At 39.1% G+C, this 22,843-nt stretch overlaps 1 protein-coding gene across 4 annotated transcripts in view; it reads left to right on the top strand.

Moving 5' to 3' along the window:
* CASP8AP2 (caspase 8 associated protein 2) overlaps positions 1 to 22,843 on the top strand; it is a 142,780-nt gene that overhangs the window by 107,231 nt on the left and 12,706 nt on the right. For all 4 annotated transcript variants that reach the window (XM_060205486.1, XM_060205484.1, XM_060205485.1 and 1 more), the window contains exons 6-8: positions 516 to 631; positions 12,969 to 15,154; positions 19,275 to 22,410. In XM_060205486.1, the coding sequence (XP_060061469.1) occupies positions 516 to 631; positions 12,969 to 15,154; positions 19,275 to 22,410 (5,438 nt within the window). The remainder of the gene's footprint in view (positions 1 to 515; positions 632 to 12,968; positions 15,155 to 19,274; positions 22,411 to 22,843) is intronic.

Here is a 22,843-nt window from a genome sequence, read left to right as displayed (position 1 = left end):
TGAAGTCCTGAATTCAGTCTCTGGCAGCACATGTACCAGAGTGATGTCTAGTTCTTTCTCTCTCTCCTACCTTTCTCATTAATAAATAAATAAAATTTTTAAAAGAAAAAAAAAAACCTTCCTAACCTTTTCTCTGTTACCATAGTACTCCTCAACTCTAGCTTATGGTGATGCTGGGGATTGAATCTGGGGCCTTTGGTGCCTCGGGCATGAAAGTCTTTTTGCATAACTTCTGTGCTTTCTCACTAGCCCCTGAATTTACTAGCTTTAAATACAACATTGATCAAACGCTGTTAGAAATTGAAATACTAATGTATTAACAGTGTTAAGGAAAAGGCTTAGTACTACATAAAGTGACATAATTACTAAGCTGTCTGCTTAGTTCAAGAATATAATTTTGGGGGGGAATTTCTTAAGACAATATATGTGATACCTGGCAGGTAGTTAGCACTCAAGTTATCAGCAGTTTAGCAATCTACAGATAAATGTTTAGTAATACATTTTGTAATGTTTAGAATTTCAGCTTAAAAAATGAAAACCAGTCTCTTAAGAAGAATATATCAGCACTTATCAAAACAGCCAGAGTGGAAATAAACCGAAAAGATGAAGAAATAAATAATCTTCACCAAAGGTATAATTGAATATGTTTATAATTATGCTGATATTGACATGAAGAATTTTAAGAACTTTAAAAGAAATATGCATTTTATTAAATATTTAAGGTTTTACAGTAAATAATAGCTAATCTGATGCTATTATAATGGTATATATATGATTATTAGAATATTGCATAGTGAATATTGGGATAGTGAATGCTAGGGATTGAACCTGGGATTTATATTGGAAGTCTTAGGCATGGAAATCTTTTTGCATAGTCATTATGTTATCTCCCTGGCCTTAAAGAGCATTTCTTAATATTCTTTAAAGGTTTAATAAAAAATGAGGGAGTCGGGCGGTAGTGCAGCGGGTTAAGCGCATGTGGCGCAAAGTGCCAGGACTGGCTTAAGGATCCCAGTTCGAGCCCCCGGCTCCCCATCTGCAGGGGAGTCGCTTCACAAGTAGTGAAGCAGGTCTGCGGGTGTCTATCTTTCTCCCCCCCCCCCCCCCGTTTTCCCCTCCTCTCTCCATTTCTCTCTGTCCTATCCAACAACAACGACATCATCATCAACAACAATAATAACTACAACAATAAAGCAACAAGGGCAACAAAAAGGAATAAATAAATTAATTAATTAAAAAAATGAAAATAAACAAAAAAAAACTTTACTTGTTATGGGGCTTGGGAAGTAGCACAGTGGATAAAGCATAAATTCCTCAGTTCAGTCCCTAGCAGCAGCTCATATACCAGAGTGATGCACTGGTTCTCTTCTCCCCCCTTTAATTAGTGGTTTAATATTGTTTTACAAAATTACAAGATAACAGAAGTATAACTATGTACCACTCCCACCACCAGAGTTCTAGATCCCTAGTCCCTCCATTGTAAGCTTACAGCAGTTCTCCCAAGGTTGCAGATATGGGTTAATTCTTCTGTCTGTCTATGTTTGTATATTTTTGCCCCCCCCCCTTTAAGGTTCCATCTTTTCTTCCTTTCCAAGTCACACATACACCTATTACTACATCCAGATGTCCCTTGTTCCTCCTTTCTCTCTGGGCTCTGATAGAGTTGGAGTTCTGAGCCCTCTGGTCATCCCCTCATCATTTCTCCTCCACTGGGAGTATGGATCAAGATTATTTGGGGGGGGGTTGGGTAGTAGCACAGCAGGTTAAGTGCACATGACACGAAGAGCAAGGACCAGTGTAGGTATCCTGGTTCCAGTCCCTGGCTCCCCACCTGCAGGGGGGTCACTTCACAAACAGTGAAGCAGGTCTGCAGGTGTCTGTCTTTCTCTCCTCTCTGTGTCTTCTCCTCTCCTGATTTCTGTCTGTTCTATATCCAACAACAACAACCACAGCAATAACAACAAGGGCAACAAATATGGGAAAAATGGCCTCTAGGAGCAGTGGATTTGCACTGTAGGCACAGCGATAACCCTGGAGGCAAAAAAAAAAAAATTGTGAGAAAAGTGGGAGTTCTTGCTTTTGTAATTGCTTCTCTGCTGGACATGGGCATTGGCGGTTGATCCATACCCCCAGCCTCTTTTTTTCTTTTTTTAACCAGTGCAATATTTAGCTCTGTTTGTATAACCATTACGCTATCTCCCCCACCCCATCCTTCCAGTTCTGACTTATCTCACTTAACATGATTCCTTCAAACTCCCTCCAGGATGGGCTGGAAAAGGTGAAATCATGGTTCTGGGTGGTAGTGCAGCTGGTTGAGCACATATGTTACAATGTGTAAGGACCCAAGTTCAAGCCCCTGGCAGGAGGAAAGCTTTCTGATTGTTGAAGTAGTTTTGCAGGGTTTCTCTGGCTCTCTCCCTGTCACCCCCTTCCCTCAAATGAATAAAGATTAAAAAAAAGTGAAATCACCATTTGAAAAAAATATTTGTTTATTCCCTTTTGTTGCCCTTGTTTTCTTGTTGTAGTTATTGATGTCGTTGTTGGATAGCACAGAGAGAAATGGAGAGAGGAGGGGAAGACAGAGGAGGAGGATAGAAAGATAGACACCTGCAAACCTCCTTCATTGCTTGTGAAACGACTCCCCTGCAAGTGGGGAGCTGGGGGGGCTCGAAGCAGGATCCTTATGCTGGTCCTGGCGCTTTGCATCACGTGTGCTTAGCCCACTGCGCTACAGCCCGATTCCCTGAAATCACTATTTTTAATAGCTGAGTAGTATTCCATTGTGTATATATACCATAACTTGCTCAACCACTCACATGTTGTTGGATACTTGAGTTGCTTCCAGGGTTTGGCTATTCCAAATTGTGCTGCTATGAACATAGGTGTACATCAGTCTTTTTGGATGGGTATGTTTAGTTCCTTAGGATATATCCCCAGGAGAGGAATTGCAGGGTCATAGAGTAGGTCTACTTTTAGCCTTCTGAGAGTCCTCCGGACTGTTCTCCACAGGGGTGGGACCAATTGACATTCCCACCAGCAGTGCAGGAGGGTTTCTTTGACCCCACAATCTCTCCAGCATTTCTTGCTGTTACCTTTTCTGATGGTATGACATTCTCACAGGAGTGAAGTGGTATCTCATTGTTGTCTTGATTTGCATATCTCTGACAATCAGTGATTTGGAGCATTTTTTCATGTGTTTGTCTGCCTTTTGGATCTTTTCTATGGTGAATATTCTGTTCATATCTTCTTCCCATTTTTGGATGGAGTCATCTGTTTTCTTGTTTCTGAGCTCTTTATTTGGGTTATTAGCCTCTTGCCTGATGTATGTAAAGATCTCCCACTCTGTGAGACTTCTCCTTATTAGGGTGGTGGTTTCTTTGGCTGTGCAGAAGCTTTTTAATTTGATGTAGTCCCTTAATTTATTTTTGTTTTAGTCTTTGTAATTGGATTCATATCATTGAAGATGCCTTTAAAAAAATTTAGATTGACAAAATAAAAAAAATTTAAAAAGGGGGTGGGGTATAGCATAATGGTTATGCAAAAAGACTTTCATGCCTGAGGCTCTCAAGTCCCAGGTTCAGTCCCCCACACCTCCACAAGCCAGAGCTGAGCAGTGCTCTGGTAAAAAACAAAAACAAAACAAAAATTTAGATAAAAAAGAATTCCGCCAATATTTTTCTATCTAATAGTTTCTGGTCTAACATCCAGGTCCTTGATCCACTTGTAATTTACTTTTGTATTTGGTGAAATATAGTGGTTCAGTTCATTCTTCATGTTTCAGCCCATTTTTTCCAACACCATTTGTTGAGGAGACTGCTTTCCCTATTTAATAGTCTGGGCACCATTGTCAAAGATTAGATATTCATAGGTGTGAGTTGCTACCATTCTTGAAAAAAAAGAAATGAACAAAAATAACTGTTTATCCCATCCACCTGACCCAGGGCTCAGTTCAAGACCATAGCTGGGAACATTGCACTCATTTTTTTTTAAATTTATTATTTTTAAAATTATTATTATTTTTAATAATTTATTTCTTTATTGGGGAATTAATGTTTTACATTTAACAGTAAATACAATAGTTTGTACATGCATAACATTCCCCAGATTCCCATTTAACAATACAAACCCCACTATGTCATTCATTCATCATCTTTCATGGACCTGTATTCTCCCCACCCACCCACCCACCCCAGAGTCTTTTACTTTGGTGCAATACTCCAATTCCATTTCAGGTTCGACTTGTGTTTTCTTTTCTAATCTTGTTTTTCAACTTCGGCCTGAGAGTGAGATCATCCCATATTCATCCTTCTGTTTCTTTCTTTTTTTTTTTTTTTTATTAATTAACAAAACCATAGGGTAGGAGGGGTACAACTCCACACAATTCCCACCGCCCAATCTCCATATCCCACCCCCTCCCCCGATAGCTTTCCCATTCTCTATCCCTCTGGGAGCATGGACCCAGGGTCATTGAGGGTTGCAGAAGGTAGAAGGTCTGGCTTCTGTAATTGCTTCCTCGCTGAACATGGGCGTTGACTGGTCGGTCCACACTCCCAGTCTGCCTCTCTCTTTCCCTAGTAGGATGGGTCTCTGGGGAAGCTGAGCTCCAGGACACATTGGTGGTGTCTTCAATCCAGGGAAGTCTGGCTGGCATCCTGATGACACCTGGAACCTGGTGACTGAAAAGAGAGTTAACATACAAAGCCAAACAAATTGTTGAGCAATCATGGACCCAAAGCTTGGAAAAGTGGAGAGGAAGTATTAGGGAGGTACTCACTGCAAACTCTAGTATACTTCTGCATCCTTCTGTTTCTGACTTATTTCACTCAACATGATTTTTTCAAGGTCCATCCAAGATCGGCTGAAAACAGTGAAGTCACCATTTTTTACAGCTGAGTAGTATTCCATTGTGTATATATACCACAACTTGCTCAGCCATTCATCTGTTGTTGGACACCTGGCTTGCTTCCAGGTTTTGGCTATTACAAATTGTGCTGCCAAGAACATATGTGTACACAGATCTTTTTGGATGGATGTGTTGAGTTCCTTAGGATATATCCCCAGGAGAGGAATTGCAGGGTCATAGGGTAGGTCCATTTCTAGCCTTCTGAGAGTTCTCCAGACTGTTCTCCACAGAGGTTGGACCAATTGACATTCCCACCAGCAGTGCAGGCGGGTTCCTTTGACCCCACACCCTCTCCAGCATTTTCTGCTGTTACCTTTTCTGATGTATGACATTCTCACAGGAGTGAAGTGATATCTCATTGTTGTCTTGATTTGCATTTCTCTGACAATCAGAGACTTGGAGCGTTTTTTCATGTGTTTCTCAGCCTTTTGGATCTCTTCTGTGGTGAATATTCTGTCCAAGTCCCCCCCCCCCATTTTTGGATGGGGTTATTTGTTTTCTTGTTCTTGAGTCTGGCAAGCTCTTTATATATGTTGGTTATTAAACTCTTGTCTGATGTATGGCATGTAAAGATCTTCTCCCATTCTATGAGGGGTCTCTTGGTTTGGGTAGTGGTTTCTTTTGATGTGAAGAAACTTTTTAATTTGATGTAGTCGCATAGGTTTATACTTGCCTTAGTCTTCCTTGTAATTGGATTCGTTTCATTGAAAATGTCTTTAAAATTTATGCGGAAAAGAGTTCTGCCAATATTTTCCTCTAAGTATCTGATAGTTTGTGGTCTAACATCCAAGTCCTTGATCCACTTGGAATTTACTTTTGTATTTGGTGAAATACAGTGATTCAGTTTCATTCTTCTGCATGTTTCAACCCATTGTTTCCAACACCATTTGTTGAAGAGACTCTGCTTTCCCCATGGAATAGTCTGGGCCCCTTTGTCAAAGATTAGATGTCCATAGGTGTGGGGCCTCATTTCTGGGCTCTCAATTCTATTCCACTGGTCAGTGTGTCTGTTCATGTTCCAGTACCAAGCAGTTTTGATGACAATGGCCCCCTATAATACAGTTTGAGATCTGGGAGTGTGATGCCTCCAGTTCTGTTCTTTTTTCTCAAGATTGTTTTGGCAATTCTAGGTCTTTTCTGGTTCCAGATAAACATTTGTAGCATTTTTTCTATTCTCCTAAAAAATGTGCTTGGGATCTTGATGGGGATAGCATTAAATTTGTAGATGGCTCTGGGTAATATATTCATTTTGATGATGTTAATTCTTCCAACCCATGAACATGGAATATCTTTCCACTTCTTTGTGTCTTTTTCAATTTCTTTGAGTAGTGACTCATAATTTTCAGTATACAAGTCTTTCACTTCTTTGGTTAGGTTTACTCCTAGGTATTTTATTGTTTTTGTTGCTATAGAAAAAGGAACTGATTTCTGGATTTCAATTTCTTCTAACTTAGTGTTTGCATAGAGGAATGCCACTGACTTTTGAATGTTAATTTTATAGCCTGACACATTACTGTATTGCCTGATGATTTCCAAAAGCTTCTTGCTGGAGTCCTTAGGTTTTTCCATGTATACTATCATGTCATCTGCAAATAAGGAGAGTTTGACTTCTTCTCTTCCAATCTGTATGCCTTTAATTCCTTGCTCCTGCCTGATTGCTATGGCAAGAACTTCCAACACTATGTTGAATAGTAATGGTGATAGTGGGCAGCCCTGTCTAGTACCTGATCTGAGGGGAAATGCTTCCAGTTTTTCACCATTGAGTATGATATTGGCTGTAGGTTTGCTATATATAGACTCCACTATCTTCAGGAATTTTCCACCTATTCCTATTTTTTGTAGTGTTTTGATCATAAAGGGATGTTGTATTTTGTCAAAGGCTTTCTCTGCATCTATTGATATGACCATGTGGTTTTTGGTCTTGCTTTTGTTGATGTGGTGGATCACATTGATTGATTTACATATATTAAACCAACCTTGCATGCCTGGGATAAACCCCACTTGGTCATGATGAACAATCTTTTTGATATACTGCAGTATCCGGTTGGCTAGAATTTTGTTTAATATTTTCGCATCTATGTTCATCATAGATATTGGTCTGTAGTTTTCTTTTTTAGTTGTGTCCCTGTATGCTTTTGGTATCAGGGTGATGTTGGCTTCATAGAAGCTGGCAGGGAGTATTCCAGTGTCTTCAATCTTCTGGAAGACTTTTAAAAGTAGAGGTATTAGTTCTTCTTTGAAAGTTTTGTAGAATTCATTTGTAAAACCATCTGGTCTAGAACTTTTATTTTTGGGAAGATTTTTGATAACTTTCAATTTCATTAGTTGTGATGGGCCTGTTCATGTTATCCACTTCCTCTTTACTTATTTTTGGAAGTTGGTAGGTATCTAGGAAATCGTCCATTTCTTCCAGTTTCTCTAGCTTGGTGGCATATAGTTGTTCATAGAAGCCTCGCATGATATGTTGAATTTCTGCAGTGTCTGTTGTGATATCTCCTCTTTCATTTACTATCCGATTTATTTGGGTCTTCTCCCAAAGACCCAATATTTTTTTTTCTTTTTTGTTTTGTGAGTCTGGCTAAAGGTTTGTCCATTTTGTTTACTCTTTTGAAGAACCAACATTTACTTCCGTTGATCTTTTGTATGGTTTTCCTATTCTCAATGTTATTTATTTCTGCCCTAACTTTAGTAATTTCTGTCCTTCTGGTTGCTTTAGGATTCCTTTGTTGTTCTTCTTCTAGGTCTTTAAGATGTGCAATCAGGCTGTTTATTTGTGCCTTTTCTTGTTTCCTAATGTGTGCTTGTATAGTTATGAACTTCCCTCTTAGGACTGCTTTAGCTGTGTCCCAAATATTGTGATAGCTTGTGTCTTCATTTTCATTGAACTCTCGAAACATTTTGATTTCTTCCTTGATTTCCTCTTTGACCCAGAAGTTGTTAAGAAGTGTACTGTTGAGCTTCAACATTTTGGGATTGTTACTAATCTTTTGTTGATTGTTAAGTGTTAGTTTAATTCCACTGTGGTCTGAGAAGATGCTTGGGTTGATTTCAATGCTCTTGAATTGGCTGATGCTGTCTTTGTGGCCTAACATATGGTCTATCCTTGGGAATGATCCATGTGGATTTGAGTAAAATGTGTATTCCAGTTTCTTGGGATGAATGACTCTGAAAATGTCCAATAGTTCTAGTTTATCTATCTCTTCATTTAGCTCCCTTATGTCTTTACTGATTTTCTTCCTGGATGATCTGTCAAGTTGAGAGAGTGGGGTGTTGAAGTCCCCTACTATGATTGTGTTACTGTTAATGTATTGCTGTAGCTCTTTCAGTAGAAGTTTGATGTATTTAGATGGCTTCTCATTGGGTGCATAGATATTAATAATTGTTAAGTCCTCTTGATTGACTGATCCTCTGAGCATTAAGTAGTGTCCATTCCTATCTTTTTTAATCTTATCTATTTTAAAGTCTATCATGTCAGATATGAGAATAGCTGTTCCTGCCCTTTTTTGAGGGCCACTGGCTTGTATGATAGTTTTCCATCCTTTCACTTTAAGTCTGTGTTTGTCTTGTTGAGTTAGGTGAGTTTCCTGTAGACAGCATATTGTTGGGTTGTGTTTTCTGATCCATCTTCCTACTCTGTGTCTTTTAATAGGTGAATTCAGGCCATTGACATTTATTGATATCAAAGATTGAACATATTTTAACGCCATTCTTGTAGAGTTTTAGAGTGTTTTGATATATGTCCTATTTGTGGTGGTCTGGTTGTTTATAGGAGACCTTTCAGAACTTCTTTCAGGGCAGGCTTGGTGATGGTTGATTCCTTCAACTGTTGCTTGTCTGAGAAGGTTTTGATGCCTCCATCTAGTCTGAATGACAGTCTAGCAGGATATAGTATTCTTGGCTGAAAGCCTTTCTTATTGAGCACTCGATAGATATCTTGCCATTCTCTTCTGGCCTGTAGTGTTTGTATGGAGAAGTCTGCTGCTAATCTTACGGGTTTTCCTTTGTAGGTGACTCTTTGTTTTTCTCTTGCAGCCTTAAGGATCCTTTCTTTATCCTTATTCTTTTCCATTCTAAGTATGACATGTCTTGGTGTCTTTAGGTCTGGGTTAATTCTGTTTGGGACCCTCTGGGCTTCTTGAATCTTTATGTCTTTGGTGTTGTCTAGACTAGAGAAATTTTCAGCTATTATGGCCTGGAGAATGCTTTCTTTCTCTCCTTCTCGTTCTTCCTCTGGTAAGCCAATAATGCGTATATTGTTTCTTTTGAAGTCATCCCATAGGACTCTGTTGTTGTTTTCAGCATCTCTTAATCTCTTTTTGAGATCTCTTACTTCTTTTTTAGTTGTCTCTAATTCATCCTCAATCTTGCTAATTCTGTCTTCAGCCTCATAGATTCTATTCTCTCTGCCCTCTAATGCTTTCTGGAGTTCATCTATTTTGTTACCCTGCTCTGATACTGTTTTAGCTTGATACCTTCTAGCTCTGATACCTTCTTAGCTCAGAGATTTCAGCCTTCAGCTCTCTAATAACGATGAGATAATTAGAATTTTCTTCCATATTCTCATTTGTTGTTCCTGCATTTCTGATTACGATTTTTTCAAATTCTTTACTCACTCCTGTTATTATTTCCTTAACTGATGTTTGGATGTTGAACTCGTTGTTTTGTGCTTCACCCTCTGGAGGACTTTTAGCTGGACTCTTGTCCTGGTTCGAGTCTCCAATATTTTTTCTTGTTGTTTTAACCATTTTATATATTATGTTATGAGTTCCCTTTATCAGTACTTTTCAAATTATTGATCACTATTGCCTGCATTGACTTGTGTCTAAGTAAGTTAATTAAGGGGTTTACCGTGGTGAAAGTTAACAGTGTTTTCAATTCCTGAGTTGGAGCTCAGTGGTGTAAAAGCCTCTTTTTTTTTTCTTCCCTGTAGGCTATGGGAGCCTGAGGGCTTTTAAACTATCAATAGGCTTCTTAGCTTAATCACTGACTCCTGACCAAGAGATAAAGCAGGGTGTGGCAGAGATAATCCAGTGGTTATGCAAAGAGACTTTCACAGCCCCTCAGCTATGCCACAGAGGTATAGGTCTTCTCCTGAGTTTCCCGGTTAGATCCCTGTGCCCTGGTGTCCCTCCCTGTTGCTGCTCCAGATTCTGAGGGTAGTAGCAATGGAGACTCAGAGTTGCACTTGGTGAGTCTTTGGGGAGTCCTTTCCTCCCTTCAGCTGTCCCTTTGTTGGTGGAGCAGACTGAAGGTGGTGTCTCCACTGATAAACTGTTGAACTGTTAGCAGTCACTTAATCTCTCCTTAGGCCCCTCTCTCCTCTCTGTCACCAGCCACGCGTGTTTGTACTCACGGGTGATTTACTGGGTTCCTGTGGTCATTCTAGTCCTGTCTTGTTTCGGTCCTGGGTGGTCTCCTTTGGTATTCCTAGTTGATCCGGGAGAGAAGAGGAGAGGAGGGGAGGGGAGGGGAGGGGAGGGGAGGGGAGGGGAGGGGAGGGGAGGGGAGGGGAGGAGAGGAGAGGAAGCGATCTGCTGCTCCTAGCTCCACCTCCGGAAGTCGAGTCCATTGCACTCATTTTTAAGAAAAATATTTAAAATAAATATTTTTGAAATTTATAAAATTTAATATTTTTTAATATTTTTAAAATTTAATATTTATAAAACTTTTGTTGCCCTTGTTGTTTTCATTGCACTCATTTTAGGACCAGTCATCCTTAAGTGGCAGGACAGTCCTTACCATTACTGCTTTATGGTGAGGGCAAGGTCTTGGGAAGGACTGCAAGAGGGCTTATGATGGCATTCCTGTTTTCTTTCTCTTTCTCTGTCATTCATAAACAAATATTTTTTTAAAAGTTATTAGAATTCTGGAGCTGAAGCATATGATTGTATACATATAGGACATGTACTACTATCACTGTTATATTACCAATCTCTCGATTGTTTGATATAAGGTTTTTTTTTTGTTTGTTTAATATTCATTACCTAAACAGCACTAAACAGCTCTATTTTATGATAGTGTGGGAAATTGAACCTGGGACTTCAGAACCACAGGCATGAAATAGTCTTTTGCATAATCACTATGCTATCTTCCCATCTTGTTTGATGTAGTTATACATTAGCTAATATATATTTTCTCTTAAAATATTTATTTATTTATTTATTGCCTTTACGTTATTGCTGGGGCTCTGTGCTTGTATTATGAATACACTGCTTCTGGTGGCCATCTTTTTTCCATTGTTGTTTTTGTTGGGTAGGACAGAGAGAGATTGAGAGAGGAGGGGAAGACAGAGGGGGAGAGAGAGATAGACACCTACAATCTGCTTCACTGCTTGTGAAGTGACTCTCGGTAGATGAGGAGCCAGTGGTCTCAAACTGGGATTCTTGTGCCAGTTCTTGTTGCTTCCTACTATGTACTTAATCCCGTATGCCTGACCCCCAAAATATTCATTTATTAATGAGAATGAGAGAGAATATCTTAGCATCACTCTGGCACATGTGATATTAGATGAACGCTTACCTGCTGGGTTAATACTTTATCCTCTGTGCCTCCTCCCTTGTTGCTATTTGCACTTTTTTTAAACCACAGCACTAACTGTTCAGCTCTGGCTTATGGGTGTGGGAATTTGGAACCTCATGCATTAGTGTCTCTTTGCATTACCACTATGCTCTCTCTTTTACCCTGCACTTTAAAAAAAAAAAATTAATTATATTTATTTATTGGATAGAGAGCCAGAAATCAAGAGGGTGATAGAGAGACAGAGAGACATCTGCAGCACTGCTTCACTACTCGCAAAGCTTTCCCCCTATAGGTTGGGACCAGGGGCTTGAACCCAGGCCCTTGCGCATTGTAATACTTGCGCTCAACCAGATGCACCACCACCCGGCCCCCACCCTGCACTTTAAAAAAAAAAAAATTTATTCCCTTTTGTTGCCCTTGTTGTTTTATTGTACTTACTATTATTGTTATTGATGTCGTCTTTGTTGGATAGGTTAGAGAGAATTGGAGAGAGGAGGGGAAGACAGAGGGGGAGAGAAAGACACCTGCAGACCTGCGTCACCGCTTGTGAAGGGACTCCCCTGCAGGTGGGGAGCGGGGACTTGAACCGGGATCCTTACACCTGTCCTTGTGCTTTGTACCACCTGTCATTAACCCGCTGTGCTACTGCCCGACTCCCTACCCTGCACTTTTTAAATGTGCAGGTTGAACTGAGAACCTCGCATATATAGGGCATGTAATGCATTGCTGCATCACTTCCCAGGCTCTGTGCTTTTATTAGTGAGATGAATTCTAATGTCACAGGTTCGTCATTTGGTTGGAACTTTCTATTTAATAGAAACTGTATTCCCTTTTATTTTGCATAGTATCTACCACTTAAGATGACTATTAGTGCTTTGACGTACTGTGGGAACTGTATGTAAAAAAGAAAACTAAGGGCAGAGGATAGATAGGATAATGGTTATGCAAAAAGACTCTCATTCCTCTGGTAAAAAGAAAAAAATAGAAAACTAGGATATAGAGTGCTTTATTTTGATTACCTGTTTATCAAAGTTTTGCTTTTTCTTCTATTGGTCTAGACTGAGTGAAGGCAAGAAAACAAGGTCACTTGTTCTAAAAGAAGTGATTATAGTTTGGGAGTTATCTGCCTGTGGTGATGTCTTGATTAGCAAGTGCTGGGGTAGAACTGAGGCCCTTCAGACTTCATTTGAATAAAATAAATGAAAGTATTTCTTGTTTGAAAAGATGACAAATCTTATCACTTAATCTGTTAAATAAGCTAAACATAATCTTTCCATATATGGAGCCTCACATTTTACATTGCTGGGCTGTGGAGATAGCATAATGGTTATGGAAAAGATTCATGCCTAAGGCTCTGAGGTCCCAGATTCAGTCCCCAACATCACCATAAATGAAAGCTGACCAGTTCTGGTATCTGTCTATCTCATTTAAATAGATATTTCATAAAATAAATAAAATACACTAAAAAATAAAGCAAATTGCATATGAATAAAATTTGGATTACTAAAAAGCAACTAACTTCTTTATTAATTTCCATTTTTAATAGGTTGTCTGAGTTTCCACATTTTCGAAATAATCATAAAGCTCCAAAGATATCAGATGTAGTTAAAACAAAAGATCTTAAATCCAGATCTCCCCATTTGGATGATTGTTCAAAGACTGATCATATAGTGAGAAATGATGTTTCTAAAGATGTCCATCATAGCACTTTACCTCTGAACCTCGAAAAGGAAGGAAAATTGCATTCTGAAAAAAAGGGCACTTCACATTTACCTACATCTGTTGAAAAACACTGCACCAGTGGCATTTGGTCACGCTCCTCTTATCAGACTGGTGAGGGGAGCTCAAATGAGGATGGTAGAAGAGGAAGAAAAGATAATAGACATGGGCAATATAACAGAGGAACTGATAGAATACGAAAAGACTTTAATACCAGCTGTGGCGATAGTGAACTGAGAAATAGCGAGACTGGTCAGAGGCTACAGGGACGCCCAGAGAAATATGGTAAAGATGAACCTAAGGCTGAAAGCAAAAATTCAAAGTTTAAGAGTAATGCAGATTTGGATTGTAAAAATGAACGTATTAACTCTTTGTGGGAAAAAGAGACTTGCAGAGAAAGATCACATGCTCGACTAGAATCTCAAAGCAACAAAAAACCAGAAAGACAAAGTGAAAGATCCCAAAATATAAATAGAAAAGAATTTAAACCTCAAGACAGAGAAGAAAGAAAAGTTGACCAAAAGCCTAAATCAGTAAAAGACCAGGATCACTGGAGAAGGTCTGAACGGACATTGACTCCTCATTCCAAGAATGAAGTAAAATCTCATAATTCCAGTAAATACCATCTAGACGAGCGGAGAGGAAGGGAAGATTGTAAAAGAGACAGGGGTGGAAGTAACCATAGTTTTCAAGGAAGATGTCTGTCCTCTCTTTTAACCAGTAGAACTCATAAACATACAGACTCTAGGGATGCTGATGCAGTGCATCAATGGGAAAACACACCTTCAAAAGCAGAAAGGCACAGAAGTGAAGATAGGAGAAGAGAACGAGAAAACAAAGAAGAGAGTAGGCATATGAGAAATGAAAAAAAAGCTCCTGCAGAACATTTGCAAAAGACTAGCAAGGAAACTAAGGCTGCTACTGATTTAAAGAGACAGAATGAAGCCAAAAATGATATAAGTCAAGTCTCTAATGTTTCTGAAGGAGCAGATAGTAAAGAGCTTGCAACTAAAGCTGAGAAGGGCCCAAATGAAACCAAAAGCAAAGACTTAAAGTTGACTTTTATGGAAAAACTGAATTTGACTCTTTCTCCTGCAAAAAAGCAACCTGTTTCTCAAGATAATCCTCAAATAACCAGTACTTGCAAACCCAATAGCATATGTGATTTGCAGTCCCCAGGGAAAACTGAGAAAGAGGCAAGGGTTCCCTCTGTCAGTGAACATAACACAGAGAAAGCCAAACCAGAGTTATCAGAAGATACTCTTACAGCATCATCTGAACCCAAGACCAGTATTCCAGAAAGCACAGTGGAACAAGATAATAACTTGTTAGTTAAGTCTGTTGAGAATACTCCGCAGTGTGATGTGCTCATTTCTGGTATAGAGACTACCTCCTCAGCACTTCTGGAAGTGGAACAAAGAGAAGAACCCTTGTTTCCATCAACAGAAATGGAACAGTCTATTAGTAATATAGGGGTAGCAGCTTCTGTGGTAAAGGACACATCACAAACAAATGTTTCTCAAAATTTTGACTTGGGCTTGTTTACCAAAAGAAGTGATGGTTTAAATTCTTGTAATATTTCGGAAGGTATGAAAACAAAGGAGACTTTTTCAACAAAATCACCCAAATGCAAAGAAAGCATTTTGCAGTCTTCAATTGAAGAATCTGGCATTTTGCCAGTAGTTCTTTCAGAAGATAACAACTCCAAATCTGAGTCTCCTGTAAATATACCACTGGCTGAGAATAAGTCTTGTCATTTGGAGCCTTGCTTACCTAAAGAGACTCTAGAATCTTCACTTCAGCAGACTGAGCTTATGGACCATCAAATAGACACTGGAGAAATAAACTCAGCATATCATGATGATGATAATTCAGTCATGAGCATTGATTTTAATCACCTGAGGCCTATTCCAGAAGCCATCAGTCCTCTGAATAGCCCAGTCAGACCAGTAGGAAAAGTTCTTAGACTGGAAAGTCCATCTCGAGTTCCATTATATAATAATAGTCATAAAGGTAATAGTATGTATTCTATAATTTATCTTTTGTGACAATTTAAAATGCATAAACATGGTAAATCATTGCTTTTTTAGTAGCTTAATCTCAACATTGTTCAGACCCCTTTTCGTTAGGAAGGTATGTTTAGTCTAAATAATTCTTTTTTTTTTTTTAAATAAGCCAGAATTTATTTATTTATTATTTTTTGCCTCCAGGGTTATTGCTCAGTGCCTGTACCACGAATCCACTACTCCTGGAGGCCATTTCCCCCCTATTGTTGCCCTTGTTTTATCGTTGTGGTTATTATTGTTGTTATTGCTTAATAGGACAGAGAGAAATCGAGAGAGGAGAAGATAGAGGAGGAGAGAAAGATAGACACCTGCAGACCTGCTTCACCACCTGCAGACCTGCTTCACCACCTGTGAAGTGACCCCCTCCCACAGGTGGGGAGCCAGGGGTTTGAACCGTGATCCTTATATTGGTCATTGCGCTTTGAGCCATGTGGGTATAACCCACTGTGCTACCACCCAAACCCCTAAATAATTCTTAACACAGAAAAAGGGATTAATAGGATAGATTGTTTCAAATATTCTTTGCTTGCTTTTAGATTTAATTTTAGCCATCAGAAGCCATTATCAAATAGCATAAAGTAAGCAATGCTGCTAACATTGAAGTAAATGTATACAGTTGTTAGTTGATTCAGATGACTAAGTTCTATTTTTTTCCCCTTTATTGTGGATTTTTGGGGCTTGTGGCCTGTAAAACAAATCCACCATTCCTGGTGGCTCTTTAAAAAATATTTAATTAAATTAATTTAATTAAATGAAACTAAATTTAATTTTATGCCTCCAGGGTTATAGCTGGGGCTTGGTTCCTGCACTATGAATCCACTGCTCCTGGAGGCCATTTTTCCCCATTTTGTTGCCCTAATTGTAGTGTGTGTACTTAACCAGGTGTGCCACCGCCTGGCCCCATTGTCGCCCTAATTGTTATCCATGTTGTAGTTATTGTAGTTATAGCTGTTGTTGTTGGGCTGAGAGAAATCAAAAGAGATGGAGAAGACAGGAGGAGAGAAAGATAGACACCTGCAGATCTGCTTCACTGCTTGTGAAGTGCAGGTGGGGAGCCGGAGGCTTGAACCGGGATCTTTAGTCCAGTCCTAGCGCCATGTGTGCTTAACCTGTTGTGCTACTGTCCAGCCCCCCTATTTTTTCTTTGTTAGAAATTGAGAAGGGAAAGAAAGATAGACATCTGCAGCACTGCTTCACTTGTGAAGCCTCTTGCCTATAGTGGGGACCAGGGGCTTGAACCTGGATCCTTGTGTATGGTAACGTTACCCATAACCAAACTCTAAATGATTACTGCTATTACATTAAACTTTTACTAATAAGGGCTAGGTGGTGGCTTTCCTGGTAGAGTGCACACATTACCATGCATGAGGAACTAGCTTAAAATCCTTAGTCCCTTTATCCCTACCTTCAGTCATGAAGCATCACAAATAGAGCAGTGCTGTAGCTTGCTTTCTCTCTCTCTCTCTCTCTCTCTCTCTCTCTCTCGCGCGCGCACATGCGCACACGCGCTCTTTTTATCATAAATGGAGCAGTGCTGTAGCTTTCTTGCTTGCTTTTTTTCTTTCTCTCATCATAAATGGAGCAGTGCTGTAGTTTCCCCCCCACCTTCCCTTCCACTCTTATCATTAACCAAACAAACAAAAAAGCCTATTGGGAGTAGTGTAGTCATAGGTGCCAAGTCCCAATGATAACCTTGTGGCAAAAAAAAAGACTGCTGGGATACTGGGCAGTGGTGCACCCAGTTAAGTCCACATAGTACTAAGGACTTGGGTTTGAGCCCAGACTGTAGTAGGGATGCTTCATTGAGTGGTGAAGCAGGTCTGCAGGTCTCTCTTTCTCTCTCCCTCCCACTCCCCCTCTCCCCTTCCCCTTTTCTTTTTTATTTTATTTTTTTTATTTTTATTTTTTAAATTTATTTCTTTATTGGGGAATTAATGTTTTACATTCAACAGTAAATACAATAGTTTATACATGCATAACATTCCCCAGTTTCCCATTTAACAATACAACCCCCACTATGTCATTTATCATCCTTCATGGACCTGTATTCTCCCCACCCACCCACCCACCCCATAGTCTTTTACTTTGTGCAATACGCCAATTTCATTTCAGGTTCTACTTGTGTTTTCTTTTCTGGTCTTGTTTTTCAACTTCTGCCTGAGAGTGAGATCATCCCATATTCATCCTTCTGTTTCTGACTTATTTCACTCAACATGATTTTTTCAAGGTCCATCCAAGATCGGCTGAAAACAGTGAAGTCACCATTTTTTACAGCTGAGTAGTATTCCATTGTGTATATAGACCACAACCTGATCAGCCACTCATCTGTTGTTGGATACCTGGGTTGCTTCCAGGTTTTGGCTATTACAAATTGTGCTGCCAAGAACATATGTGTACACAGATCTTTTTGGATGGATGTGTTGGGTTCCTTAGGATATATCCCCAGGAGAGGAATTGCAGGGTCATAGGGTAGGTCCATTTCTAGCCTTCTGAGAGTTCTCCAGACTGTTCTCCACAGAGGTTGGACCAATTGACATTCCCACCAGCAGTGCAGGCGGGTTCCTTTGACCCCACACCCTCTCCAGCATTTGCTGCTGTTACCTTTTCTGATGTATGACATTATCACAGGAGTGAAGTGGTATCTCATTGTTGTCTTGATTTGCATTTCTCTGACAATCAGAGACTTGGAGCATTTTTTCATGTGTTTCTCGACCTTTTGGATCTCTTCTGTGGTGACTATTCTGTCCAAGTCCTCCCCCCATTTTTAGATGGGGTTATTTGTTGTCTTGTTGTTGAGTCTGGCAAGCTCTTTATATATGTTGGTTATTAAACTCTTATCTGATGTATGACATGTAAAGATCTTCTCCCATTCTGTGAGGGGTCTTTTGGTTTGGGTAGTGGTTTCTTTTGCTGTGAAGAAGCTTTTTAATTTGATGTAGTCCCATAGGTTTATACTTGCCTTAGTCTTCTTTGTAATTGGATTTCATTGAAGATGTCTTTAAAATTTATGCGGAAAAGAGTTCTGCCAATATTTTCCTCTAAGTATCTGATAGTTTGTGGTCTAACATCCAAGTCCTTGATCCACTTGGAATTTACTTTTGTATTTGGTGAAATACAGTGGTTCAGTTTCATTCTTCTGCATGTTTCAACCCATTGTTTCCAACACCATTTGTTGAAGAGACTCTGCTTTCCCCATGGAATAGTCTGGGCCCCTTTGTCAAAGATTAGATGTCCATAGGTGTGGGGCCTCATTTCTGGGCTCTCAATTCTATTCCACTGGTCAGTGTGTCTATTCATGTTCCAGTACCAAGCAGTTTTGATGACAATGGCCCTATAATACAGTTTGAGATCTGGGAGTGTGATGCCTCCAGTTCTGTTCTTTTTTCTCAAGATTGTTTTGGCAATTCTAGATCTTTTCTGGTTCCAGATAAACATTTGTAGCATTTTTTCTATTCTCCTAAAAAATGTGCTTGGGATCTTGATGGGGATAGCATTAAATTTGTAGATGGCTCTGGGTAATACCCCTTACCCATTTCAATTTCACTCTGCCTTATCAAATAAAATGGAAAAAGAAAAAAATTAGTCACCAGGAGTGGTGGATTCATAGTGCTGGCACTGAGATTCAGTGATAACCCTGCAGGCAAGAGAGAGAGATTACTAATGAAAAAGCTATTAAAATAATAAATGCGGGTAGTCGGGCAGTAGCGCAGCGGGCTAAGCGCAGGTGGTGCGAAGTGCAAGGACCGGCATGAAGATCCCTGTTTGAGCCCCCAGCTCTCCACCTGTAGGGGAGTTGCTTCACAGGCGGTGAAGCATGTCTGTAGGTCTCTGTCTTCCTCTCCTCTCTCCATTTCTCTCTGTCCTATCCAACAACAACAATATCAATAACAACAATAATCATAACTACAACTATAAAACAAGGGAATGAATAAGTAAATAAAATATTTAAGAAAATAAATGCACTATTTTCACATGTGATTTTTTTTTTTTGGTTATATTAGTATGACAGTGTCAAATGACTAAGATTCAGTGGTTGCATGCCAGTAATACATACTTTTCTTCCACAGATGTGCTCTCACCAAACTCAGCTCATTCTACCTCCAACAGTCAGTCTGATCTCAATAAAGAAAATCAAAAGCCAATTCACAAATCTGACAAGTTTATGGAAGCTGAACCCCTTAAACATTCATCTCTAGATGAATTAGAAGAAGGAGAAATTGTAAGTGACGGTGAACAATCTAATCCACAAAAAGGTTTTGAGAAGAGTGCCAAACATAGAGTGTCTACTGGAGTTCAGAATGCAAAAACTCACCCAGGAAGTAGAAAAACTACTGAGCATTTGGATAAAGACACTAGGAAAACATCATCTATAAAAAGTCAACAGACTAAAAGCAAATGGAATAAAAGACAGAGTGGCTCTAACAGGTCTTCAAAAACAGAGAAGAAAGAGAAGACAATGAATACTTCCAGTCTAGAAAAAATTGTTCCGATTATTGCAGTACCTTCTTCTGTACGAGAGGTCATGCACATGTTACGAATGATAAGAAAACATGTAAGGAAAAATTATATGAAGTTCAAGGTAAAATTTTCATTAATACAATTTCATAGAATTATTGAGTCAGCAATATTGAGTTTCATATCACTAATTAAACACCTTGACTTTTCCCAAATTACTAAGTCAGTAACTACTTTACAGAAGAATCTCAATGATATTATAGAATCTAAACTTAAGCAAGTTAAAAAGAATGGCATAGTGGATCGTTTATTTGAACAGCAACTGCCAGACATGAAAAAGAAATTGTGGAAATTTGTAGATGAACAACTTGATTATTTGTTTGCAAAGCTGAAGAAGACCCTAGTAAAGTTTTGTGATTTCATAAACTTTGGTAGTGACAGTGATGAAGGAAAATTTGAAAAAATAAATAAAGAGAAAACACAGTATTCTAAACGCCAGAAGGGGAATGTGGACAGTCATTCCAGCAAAGAAATACTGAAAGAGAAATCTCCTAAATCAACAGAATCTATTTATTCCAAATCTTCATTGGCATGTAAAAAATCTGAGGAAAAACATCAAAACCAAAATAACTCTAGTATTAACACAATAAAGCATGACTTTAAAAAAAGTTTAAACACTTGCTTTGATAATAATAAAACCTGTCATTCTGAAGAGCAGTCCTCAGAACTAAGCTGTCCAAGTACCCCCAAACCTGGAAAAATTGAATGCAGCACAATAGAAGACACACAGACATTCCAGCATGCAGCTTTGAAGCCTGAACGGAGTTTTGAGATTCTTACTGAGCAGCAAGCATCTAGCCTTACTTTTAATTTAGTGAGTGACGCACAGATGGGTGAAATATTTAAAAGTTTACTACAAGGTTCTGATCTTTTGGATAATAGTGTTAACTGTAATGAAAAAACTGAGTGGGAGCTAAAGACTCCAGAGAAACAACTGCTTGAGAGTCTTAAATGTGAATCTATACCTGCTTGTACAGCTGAGGAACTGGTTTCTGGGGTGGTTTCGCCATGTCCTAAAATGATTGGTGATGACAATTGGTCGTTACTGTCATCTGAGAAAGGTCTATCTCTGTCTTCAGGGCTTTCGATGCCAGTTCATCCTGATGTGTTAGATGAAAGTTGTATGTTTGAAGTATCTGCTAGTACAGCTTTAAGTAAAGATAATGTATGCAGTTCAGAAAAAAGCAAGACCTGCATTTCCTCTATACTTCTTGAAGATCTAGCAGTCTCTTTAACGGTACCATCACCTCTGAAGTCAGATGGTCATCTCAGTTTCTTAAAGCCAGAAATTTTATCTAGTGCAACTCCTGAAGAAGTTATTAGTGCCCATTTCAGTGAAGATGCCTTACTTGAAGAAGAAGATGCATCTGAACAGGATATTCACTTAGCTCTTGAATCTGATAATTCGAGCAGTAAATCAAGCTGTTCATCATGGACAAGCCGCTCTGTTGCTCCAGGCTTTCAGTACCACCCCAATCTACCCATGCATGCTGTTATCATGGAAAAATCCAATGATCATTTCATTGTGAAAATTCGGCGTGCAGCACCATCAGTTTCTCCTAGTTATAAACAAAATGTGGTTGATGAAGCACTGGCTTCTTTCCCCACAGTGAGAAAGGAAGCTGATGAAGCAGCAGAGAAAGAATGTATGATGTTATGTCAGAGCACAGTTTTTAAGGCTGTGGAGGAACTAAGAAATTCTAGCAATAATGTTAACAACCATAAATCAGCTACTGAAGAACAGAACTGTATGATGCAGACACAGGTTCCTGATATATATGAGTTTCTTAAAGATGCTTCAGGAAAAGTGGATCATAATGGAGTAGCTGAGGAATGTCTTAAGTTGCAACAAGTATTGGAAACTAAAGTAACTGAAAGCATTAAAGAATTGTCTCCAATGGAAGAAATCTCAAATTCTGTTGAAGATCATCTTTCAAGTGAGTATATAGACCTCACAAAAGATCCAGCCACTGAGACCAAAAATTTGGGGGAACTCATAGAAGTGACTGTTTTAAATATTGATCAGCTGGGTTGCTCTGCAGGCAATTTAGATAAAAATGCTCAAATAGTAAACAGTGTGCAGCCTAAAACTGTAGGTGCTTTTATAGACTTGACACAAGATGTTTCAAGTGAGAATAAAAATGAAAGTGTCTGCCTGCCTTTAGCTGTTGAAGGATTGGAGTGTCAGGTGATATGTGTGGATAAAGATAACTACAAGGAAAAAAAAGTACAGGTGGCAAATAGAACTTTAGAACGCATTGTTGATGAAACATGTATCGATTTAACCTCAGAATCTCCCAGTTCATGTGAAACAAGACAGGATGATTTGAAGTCAGACCTAGCATCAAATTCTGATAATAAGGAGTTGCCTGAGTTTGTGAGTAATGCTCACAAGAAGAGAAAAAACCTTTCTGAGCTAGTTCATCCTTCTCAGAAAAGACAGAGAAGGGAAACAGACTTAACCAATAAGGAAAAGACCAAGAAAGTAACCCAAGGTTCTGGTGAGAATAGTGAAGCTCACATAAGAAAAACCAGTAAGAAAAAGGCCTCTGTAGTGACTAACAGCACCTCATCATTAAAGGCTAGCCCTGTGAATAAGGACCCACCAGCTGCATCTGCTACTTCTCCAAGTCTTTCTGCAAAGAACATTATTAAAAAGAAGGGAGAAGTTGTAGTTTCATGGACAAGGTAAGAATTTTTGAGACATGTATTTATTTATCAGAATACTGTTCAGCTCTGATTTATGGTGGTGTGGGGTTTGAACCTGGAACTGTAGAGCCATGGGCATGAGAGTCTTTTTTTGTGTGTGTGTAACCATTATGCTATCTCCTCACCCTGAGACATTTACTTTGTTCTCTCATGCTATCATAGTTTTATCTCATCCTAAAGTAAGGAAAATGAATGATTCACTTCAAAAGTGGGTAGAGTTGGTAGAAGATTAAATTCTAGGCTATAGTACAGTTAAATTGGAGAGGAGTCTAGAGTAGTAGCCTTCAATGAAGGATGTGTGTACCATGTATGTACCATGCACAGAACTTTTCATTGTGGTCTTTTTAAATTTTTTAAAATTTGTGATTAATTGTGGTTTATAAAATTGTAAGATTACAGAGTATAGTTTCAC

This window comes from Erinaceus europaeus, chromosome 13 (assembly GCF_950295315.1).
Source record: "Erinaceus europaeus chromosome 13, mEriEur2.1, whole genome shotgun sequence".
In the NCBI taxonomy this organism is placed as follows: domain Eukaryota; kingdom Metazoa; phylum Chordata; class Mammalia; order Eulipotyphla; family Erinaceidae; genus Erinaceus; species Erinaceus europaeus.
This window is presented reverse-complemented; position numbering and strand designations above follow the sequence as displayed.